The sequence below is a fragment of the Balearica regulorum genome, chromosome 1 (assembly GCF_011004875.1).
Source record: "Balearica regulorum gibbericeps isolate bBalReg1 chromosome 1, bBalReg1.pri, whole genome shotgun sequence".
NCBI classification, from domain to species: Eukaryota; Metazoa; Chordata; class Aves; order Gruiformes; family Gruidae; genus Balearica; species Balearica regulorum.
The window spans coordinates 69,244,192-69,254,233 of record NC_046184.1 but is presented as its reverse complement, the minus strand read 5'-3'; the positions used below and the strand labels follow the sequence as shown (position 1 = coordinate 69,254,233).

The window sequence follows — 10,042 nt, the reverse complement described above, 5'->3', positions numbered from 1 at the left end:
CAGCTTGCTCTCGTCACCCCGAACTCTGGCCTCCACGGGGGGGGGAGAGGGGGAAGGGGGATACGTGACAGAGAGCAGCCCTTTGCCCACCCCCGGGAACAATTTACCTCACCCTGGCTCGAAGGAGCCTTTGCAGGGCCCGGAGCTGCGGCCATGCTGGGAAGTGCCTGCTGGGATGCTTGGCTTCACCCCCCTGGCCCAGGCAGCAGGGGCAGCTCCCACACCCAGCTGGTGGTTTTGGGGTGCTTAAGATGTAAAGGTGCAGCAGATCGCATCCCAGGCTTCTCCAAATGCCTAGAGGTGGGAAGGTGCCAACATGCGCTCCTGTGGGCTTCTTTGTGCATAAAATATGCAAGTATGTGGAGGGATGTCACTCAGACCAAGCCATGGAGGGTGAAGTGAGTCCTTGAAGGGCCCCAGGAGCAGGGATGCTCTTGAACAATTCACTCCCTTGGGCTCGTTTGCCCATCTTTGTAAAACGCTGGTGACCTCAGGGGATGAGCTCGCTGCTTAGCAGGCACAGAGGGGCAGGATGACACCCCTGGTCTGGCCAGTAAGTGTGGGGTCCTGTGTCACAGACAAATCTTTCATGAGCGTCTCTTTGCAGAGGCAGCTTCGGTGCTGTGAGCCAGACGAGTGCGTGCTGGGCTCAGGGGCAGCCCCCCCCCTCCCCACGAGGCTCCCACAGGAGGGTCAAACAGACCCCATGGCATAAGCAGGCTACTCTGCGAAGCTGTTTTGCCAGGAGAAGATGGGAGCAAGAGCATCTGTTACCAGCCCTGGAGGAAACAGAGGGAACTTTCACCAGCTAGAGCTGCGGAGGAAAGGGAAGGGCACGCAGCATGCGCCTGGGAGCCTTCGTGCCCCCGGCCTTCTGCCATTCGTCCCCCGTGCCTCCTTTTGCTGGCACCAACTTTTAAGGAAAACCGCTTTGATTTTGTCTTGATGAAAAGCTGCTAAATCAGCAAAATTGAGCAAGTTATTTATTCAGGGACCAGCTGTGCAAGGGCCAAGTGCAAGCTGCCCTCATGCACCTACAGCAGGCGCCTTCCCACATGAAACAGTACAGCCAGTTCCCAGTTTTGGTGCTGAAACCCTCATGAGAACATCTTTCAACACCTCTCTGCTGGGAGGGCTGCAACCACTGCCCCGTCTCATGTGGCAAATTTAACAAACAGCAAACAGCAGGCGCTGTATTGGGTCCAGTATGGATTCGGACCACGGCACATGAGCTCGAAAGGCTTCCTGTTCCTCTAACGGCCCCTGAGGGCTGTCATACCCTATGCAGCTTAGCGTTAAAGCAGCACAAAAGGGAACCTTGTAGGCTAAATTGGTTTCTCCTTCATAGCAGCATCACACCTCAGGCTTTACTCAAGGGCAGTCACCCTTTTTAAAGCAAAGAGACATTTCACAGAAGTTTGCAGGAACGGACTACCTGCAACCCAAGACCGTGCCATGTTTTGGGGAGGAAGGCAGGCTTTCCAGCACACCTGGGCTGCAGAAAAACCCGCAGCCCACTAGGGACTCAGGGGGAAAGCGGCGACACCAGCTCATTTCCACCACTGGGTTGTTCGTAGGCAGACAGCTGTGTTTCAGAAGGGGAAACGATCCCAATTAGCTTTCCAGGTGCTCCCTTGTAAATGGCTTTCAGGTGGTAGAACCGGGTCTGACTGCAGTCCAGGGCATTGTCTCTCTGAAAAAAAGCCCTCTGTGTTTCCCTCCCACCCCCATCCGCTCCCCGCTTACAAAGGAAGAGGGAGACCATCCAGGAGACAAGAAAACACACATACAGCACGGGTAATTGCTATTTTAAGAACATACTTTATACAAAATAACCAATTCATATGGAAATAAAATCTACAGACCTCCAAGGATCAAGCTTTTAAAAAAGTTCTTTAAAAAAATTACCCAACATACAGTATTAAACTAACTATTGAGGTAACTGTCGCTCTTGGGGAACAAAGGTAATCAGCAGACCAAGACAAAATATACACAATATAAAAATAAATAGCATTCCCCTTTCCAGTATTGACCAGGAAAGTTCACACAACTTTGCAGCAGCAGGAGAGAGAAGAGGATCCCTGACACTGTGCTCTACAGGATGGTGAGGGAGGCAGGGGCCAGAGCCGGGGCTCCTGGGCACGATGGAGAGGTGTAGGATCTGAGACCCCACTGGGGAGAGCAACTCCAGCATCAACTCCTTCCACTGAGAAATTCAGGTTATCAAATCCAACCTTTCCTAAACAGCACGGGCAGCCGGCCAGCTCAGTTTCTAACCGAGCCAAAGATGAGCATTAGGTCCCATCACCCAGCAAAACACCCCAGTCCCGAGCCCCACGCAGGTCAGATTCCCCCACTGAAGGATGCAGGCAGGGATTGTTTTCACAGCTTCGTGTGGGAGGTCTCTACCGCAGCATCGGCTCGCCCTCCTGTTGCCCTGGGACAGTTGCAATCAGTTGACAAGGGCCAGGCTTTTGCCTCCATGGCTGCTAGACCTCCTGCCCCCCAACAACAGAAAACACAGCAACATAAGAACAGCCTCACCCAAAAAGAGAAAGGCCCCTGTTTTCTCCTTGTGCCCCCAACAGACAGATTACATTCTTTACAAACTTACAATAATACAAAAAAAAAAAAAAAATCCCAACATCACCCAACTTCAAAAAAATGGACGTAGTGGCATAGACTCTCTTGCTACCTCCCCCATCAATGCCAAGTGAAGCAGCAGCGGGTTGCTCTCCTCCCCCAGAAGCATTAAATCAGCACTGCACCCACCCCTTGCTCCGCGCAACAGCAGGCACCCCTCTTCCATGCGCTCTGCTTTGTGGACGAGGCTCCCCTTTACCAATTTGCTCCCTTCCCTTTCTACCTTCCTGAACACCGAGGATAGCAGCCAGCTCTCTCCTGGCTACCTCAATCAATCCAACAGTCACTGGGAAAGCAGGAACGTGGCATAGGCAAAATACAGGGCCACAGAAAGCACCTTGCTTCCCACTGAAACTGTGAAGCCCACCAGTGTTTCATAGTCACTCGCTCCCTGAAACAATATGGGAAGGTCAAATTTGCACTGCTGCACATTATTATTGCTCAGAGAAAAAATCAGGCAGTAGTGTTCGCTGATCTATCAAGGAAGAGAGACAACATCTTTCATGGTTGTACACAGTATATATATTTAACCTAAGCCCCCTTGGAGGCAGACACACCAGGATCATGTGTGGGAACCCTGCACAAGGGCCAGGAGCAAATCCTTGTGCTGTCAGAGGGACAGGCATTGCCATGCCAGGGTGGCAAACCCCGGGATCACGTGGGAGAACACTAGTGAGCCACTGAGGACACCTTAATTTCACGAGGAGAGTAAATGTGTACTCCTCACCTGCTTTTCTATTTGCATGTGCAGAGGAGACACCTGGCAAGTTCAACCTTCTGCCCTTCTACCTGCGTGGGCAGTGAGCTTTCATCTCCGCACTCGACAGCGACCAATGGCAGCAAAGTGAGCAGAGGGAGAGAAACTTGAAAGCTAGGAAGCAAGGACAGGGGAAATGTTGGCGCATGACCAAAAGGGGATCAGAGGACTTTCTGGACTAAAAGTTGAGGTCCAAGCTCCTGTAGCTGCCTGACTGGCTTCAGAAAGGGAGATTGCTCCTCTGACGTACTCAACAGTGTTTGAATGCACTAGGTCTCTGCTTGCCTCTAACCGATTTGAAGGCCAAAGGCGTCCCTAATGGCCGTCTGGTCTAACTTTGTCCACAGCAAGGGTATTTTGCCCATATAAAATCAGTTCCACTTTCATTTAGCAGATATTCCATTTACTACACTTCTGCTAGCGAGCCATGTGTTTCCAAATAAAAAGGGCAAAGGACAGAGGGACTTGCTAGAGCTGGTGACAATCCCAATTAATCCTCAGCCCTAATTAATCCTTCATACCCTCTTCCTCTGGTGGATGTATCTCTTGCTCTCTCCTGGATGCACTGTCCATTTTGACATCCATGTTTCAAAAAGAGGAAGACCTTTGCCAAAAGAAATCTAGGCCACTGCTGCAGATTAAGGAAAAAAACCCTCTCAGTCGATGCAAGGCCAGCAGTGTTAAAACTACAAAACGCTCCAGTCTTTCAAATACCGCATGTAAGCTGAGGCAGGAGAGTAATCAAAAAGGGTACGGCATCACACAGCTCACTACACCTGCGCTTCAAAGGTACACTTGGATGTTACTACTTAGTTTTAAATACATACAACCCTGTCCAGAATTTCCTTGCCTAGGGGTGGATCCAGCCTGCTCATCCCAGGAGCTCCTATTCGGAGACAGCTGGAAATGGGTCGACCCCCAGCTCTTTTTCAAAGAGGGAGGTGGGCAGTGGAGAGTGGAAATCGGAACGCATAGTTCATTATGTGCTGGTTAAAAGCGTTTTCCTTCCGCATGGGCGGCAGGGGTCCCGCCAAGCCCAAATGTGCTTTACTCCCATCTGTATGTTAAACAGGTACAGATGGGGAAAGGCTGGAAGGTCAACGTTTGAGATGCTTTCTTGGTTACAATAAGCACATGCTCTTAAAGCTTGTCACATGGCCTGCAGCTGCAACGTTACTTTCACGGCCTGCTATCTCAATCTCGGCCTTACAGAAAGGATACAGCATTCACACACCTGCTCTTCAACCACCAGCATTGTACTTAAAGCTAAACAGGAATTCTGCAAGAGCAAACCCCTCTACCACCGATGCACTGCAGTAAAAACTTTCTACAGGGTTGCTCCAATTAAGTGTAGACCCAGTTGCACAGTTGCTCTGCAGTGAGGGGAACCAGAAGCAACCGCACCATCACCAATTCCCTTGCCTGTCTTCTCCAAGCCACCCCTCAGGATGGTGCTTCCCCATCACTTAGTTTAGCACCTTCTCCAAAACTCTACAATGCACATGGCAACATTGCTTGGAAAAGGAAAGCAGAACAAAGCCTTTGAGAGCAAAGCAACAGCCCTGCCTGAGCACAGATGCATGGAAGACTGACAGAGATCAGTAGAGTAAAAAAAAAAAAGGAAAAAAAAGTAAGGTTGTTTTCTAATTATACTTTCATTTTAAATGGAGAAGTGATGGGGTGAGAAGCTGCAGAACTGCCTCCGTCAGCAGAATGAAAGACAGCCTCTGTGAGTAGCTTTCAGATAAGACATCAAGAAGCTGATAGCTCTCCAAGACCCCGAGAAACCACACTTACAAAAATATACACAGGAGATTTGTTTCGGAAAGTCTGCATGGGAAAGGCATTTGGCAGACGAGAAAGGATCAGAAGCTCTTCCAAGAAAAGTGTCTCCTTGTACTTTAAAGTCACATATCAAACCAGTTGGGCCTTGAAGCTTCAAATTTGCTTTCCTCTTTTGTCCTCCTCATTGCAGGCTGGTGCCTTGGATTGCTACTGAGTGGTTTGGTGGGTCACACCATGGAATTTATAGACTGCAAACTTCTGCTGGTCACAGCTAAAAATCACTGTGAAGCCTCAGTGACTAGCCTTCTTAAAATACTTAAGTTGAATTGCCAGGGCCTGTAGTACTTAAGATGCCTAAAGCTTCCAGAGTCCCAGGGGAAGTTTATACAATGGCATTTATAATGGCAATTGAACATCTTGGCAACGCCACACACCACTTGCAAAGGGCGAGGCGGTGGGGGGAACAAGATGCTAAAAAGCCCAAGTAGCGTACAAAGCTCTTCTGAGAATATTGGAAATTTTTGGCATGCTCAAGCATGGTCAACATCATATTTGTTCTACGTATTATATAGTGTCATTTAATATGAAATCTGTAATTACAGCAAAACACATCCTCCATATGGGAAAAGTAAAAGCTAAAGGAAACTTTGCAAAGTCACTAGCTCAAGATGCTTGCTGAAGAAGGACCAACTGGTAATGTAATACACTATACTGCAACAACGCTTGGGGATGAGAAGGAGGGCTTCCGACTAGAGTCCAGAACTTCTCTGTATTGTAAGATAGTGACACAAGTATGGCACTCAAAAGCCAGGATATTGTAAAATGCAGCTACATGTCTCCTGCACTGTATGTCAACCCATGGCAAAAAAGTACCACTCTGTGCATAAAGACCTGCCGTTTTACTCTTTTCTAAATCCCTCCTTAAACTCATCTCTTTCACAATATCTGCAAAACAGACCTGTGCAGCATGGGTTGGGAAACCATAAACTATAAAATTCACATTTTCTGCTTCTCCCTGTGCATTTCCACTGCTGTTCCACCCCAGCAATCCGTTTCCAGCCCCATGCCCTCTGAGGGGTACCAATTTTCTGTGATTTGCTCAGATTGTACCTAGCAAGATAGAGCTCTGATTTTTGGGGCATCCTTAGATGTCATCATAAAAAAACCCCAAACCAAACAAAAAACCAAAGCCCAAACCCAGACACTTATGAACAACGCATTTGAAAGTCTGGAAACACCGAGCTAAGATTCCACAAGCAGCTCTCTGTCTCAGCATGCCCTGTCCCCAGGATAGCCCTATCCCTGTAGCCCAGCCATAGTTCCCCCTATACCCAATTAGTACTTTTCTTATATAAACCATATGTCCTCACAACAGCAGCTTGCTAGTCACTTTAATAAGAATTGCTGACTACATCAAAAGCCATTTACCTAGAAACCCTTGGAGGAGCGGTCAGCTTCACTACTCTGTTTTGTCTACCATCTGCAAGTCAAACCCTTCTCCCAGATTTCCATGATAAGGGGTAATATCTTTATGTTGTACGCTCCATATAGGATCCTCAGGGCATCTATTGCTGCCTAACACTCCACTAAGCTCTCCAGGCAGACCACAAGCAATTCTTGCCTTTCTTATTCTTTGTCCTCTGTTTTGATCTGGGCTTGGTACTCATCCAGATACCATGACCACTAGAACCATGTTTTCAGTGCCAGCTCCAGCTGAAGGCCAAGAGTGCTTCAGCTTGGTTAGTTTTGGGGGGTTTTTTTATGGCTTCTAAAAACCTCCTGTTCCACAAAGTTCACAATGAGCTGAATGAAAGGCACTTCAAATATTCAGGTAACTGTCTGTGATACAGAAGACACAGGCTGAAGTACAGCAGGGATTGTTTGCAGAATCTACATTTACATTTCCAGAATTTCGAATACTTTGCTACAAGTTATATTTTACAGTTCCTTTATTTCTAAATGTGCTATTTCAAATTATTTTTGTATCTACAATGAACTAAAGATTGTTTTACAAGGAGAAGCAACCTTTTTCATTTGTCCCAGATTTATTGTCTTGAAGAGCAGTTATACTTGCACAGTTTTTCATAAACACCTACTACTGCTTCGGTACCTCCATTCAGGGAAGGATCCAGACCTGCATTTCCGAGCAGCTGGGGCAACTCTGAAAACCCACTGCCAGCTGACAAGCCAGCAGCAGACCCTCAGATCTGGGACAAATTTGGATGAGCCATAGCATGATGTTCTTGGCCGGGGAGAGAAGTTAACTGCTTCTCAAAGGACAACCTTCAGGATAATCTATTCCGGTTTATACCAGTCCAACAGTGACAATTGCTCCCTGACAGATGAACACAAATGAAAAAAACAAACAAACAAAATACCAAAAAAAAAAATCTCCCTTTTGTAATGTAATGGCATCTATAGCTAGATATTGTAAGTCAGTAACTCCCATTATATTGAAATCTTCCATTGTGGAGGAGCCAGCTGTTCCAGGCAACTCACTGGACTAAGCAGACAGCAGCTATAGTTCACAGGCTAGCTGCAGCAGTAAGAAGAACTGTGTTTATAAACGCACTTGTGGGAATAGCATGAAGAAGTTTAACTCTTGTCAGGCTTGGAAAATGCCTTGGTTCTACACAGCTCATCAGAGGCAAAAGTACTGTAGCAATAGAGCAGTGAGACTCATTGGTAAGAGGGCACTAATATGGCAGTCCTTCCTTGTTCTAACTATTTCAAGAAAGAAATATTTCTCATGTTTTAGGCTTTTTGTGCTTCCAAAATCCTAGGATGGAAGGAGTAATGGCTCAGTGAGATGCCACCTGCCATTTGCTCAAACAGCTTTGCCAGCACATGGTAGATCTACACAGCAGGACAAAGGCGATGCAGTCACGCATGCTAGTGCAATCCAGCTAAAGATACGTGTGATGGCACCATTCAAGACAACAAAGCAGCCAGAAAAATTGTCCAGAAATCTGGACACAAAGACTCTCCCCTAACTGGTACCACAGACTAAAGGGCATGCTGCTGTGTCCTCACTTCTCCTGCCACTTGTGCTTTTGCTAGCACAAGTTGTCCAACACATTGGCACATCCTCCTTTTAACCATATTGCTATCCCCTCAGTGCAACCAGCAGCCTGCACTAGGGCTGTGGTCCCAGCAGATCTTGCTGACCAATCTTGTCATGTAGCAGCTCCACCTTGTTTTACTCCAGCTCCCCAAGGAATAATCAGCTGTATTTCCTTGTTAGGTTTAAGACGTGAAGAAACATCTGCAGATGAGATTCCTACCAAACTCATTTGTCAAACCTACATTTGAACATCAGTGCTTGGCAAAGCACTGGCGCGCAGGCTTCCCCAGTGCAGTACTGCAACTGGTGAGGAAAGCTCTAGCTGACCATGCACAGCCTCTGAGGGAAGGTGCCACTAGCCCTGTAGGACTTACTGCTATGTCATCAACGATGACAAAGGTGAACCAAGTCAACTTGCGCACGCAGCTTTCTCATCGCTTCCCCCCCCCGGAGCCATGCCACCTTAATGTTTGATTTGGAATCAGTGCTTTCTGATTCATCTGCAACTTGCAAATGCCAAATCCAACTCCATAGGACAACAAATGGCTCACGCTGCAGCAAACCAACCGCTCCCTCAAAGCGGCCTCATGCTTCTCCTTCACAAGCAACCAAGAGCAGTCAGGAACCCCAGGGTACTTTCTGCTTCACTGCTGCTAAGAAGTGAATATAGCCAAGGGACAAAGAAAGAAAGAAAGAAAGAAAGAATCCGGCTCCTCTCCTCGGGCAGCAGGGCAGTATAGATTTGCACAAAATTTGTTCTACTGGATAGGTGCTGCTCCACCCCAGCTGCACCGGTTTCACCGAAAGAAGTCTAAAATGACCAGTTATGCCATTTTCTGTTTTCTAGAGCATACATTTCTCCTATCAGAAAGGCAGGGAGAAGGGTGCTATACTAGCAGAAGGGACAATGCCATGAGTGTCCTGTCCTGGTTTAAATTCCTGGTCCTGGTTTCCTTGTTCCCCCATGATGACAGGAGCTGGAAGTGCACTCAGGCCCTGGATCCAGAGGGATGGAGGTGGGGGTGAGAGGGGGAAGGAGGAAGAAGACAAGAGAAAGAGGAGGACACGTTATGCTCCTGAGCAATTCCTGCTATTCAGTGAACCAATCGTCGGGTTGCGTCTCGGTTGCAGGGGACAGGAAGGAGGACAGCAAGTCATCCATCACATGTTCCCTCGCCTCTCCCCGCTCCCCTCAAACCCTCACCCTTATCCTGAAAGATTTCAGTGTGATATGATTGTAAACAGTTAAGGATTCCTCCAGTGCTAAGCCCACTACAAGCTGGGCCCACCCCCTCCCCCATTATGTACAATACATTCACCAACAACAGAAATTTATTTAAAAAGGCAACAGGTTAAATTCTGTAAACTGGATCCAGCTCCAAAACACACACGTTAATACTACAAGTAAAATTCCATCATCATCCTCTTCCACCCTGAAAAATATACCTGAGTTTAGCAGTCAATGAAAGTTTCTGCCCCCACCCCCACCCTCCCCACCCAAAAAAACCCCTCAAACCCTGAATGAGACGCAGTCTCCGGTCACGGAAAGCCACTAGTTTGCGATGCTTGCCCTGCGGCGGTGAGCCAGCTGCTCGGCTGGCTGGGGCCCAGCACCGCTCCAGGTTTCCAACACAAAAGCCATTGCGGCACCATGTTCCACGGACCCAGGAAGCTACATGCTGCTTGGGCGAGGGGAGGGTGGGAGGAAGGCCTGCCCCTCCTCCCGCTTGTCCAAATCACGTGTGGCTTTCGTCTTCATGAGGTCCTTCCTTCCTTGGACTAGCTCTGGAAGA

The 10,042-nt window shown here is 48.0% G+C and overlaps 1 protein-coding gene across 1 annotated transcript in view; it reads right to left on the bottom strand.

The window, feature by feature from the left end:
* Positions 1-1,798: 1,798 nt before the first annotated feature.
* The window catches only part of CECR2 (CECR2 histone acetyl-lysine reader), a 104,347-nt gene continuing 96,103 nt past the window's right edge, over positions 1,799-10,042 (bottom strand). The window contains exon 19 of the mRNA XM_075757057.1: positions 1,799-10,034. Within this exon, the coding sequence (XP_075613172.1) occupies positions 10,029-10,034 (6 nt within the window). The 3' untranslated portion in view covers positions 1,799-10,028. The remainder of the gene's footprint in view (positions 10,035-10,042) is intronic.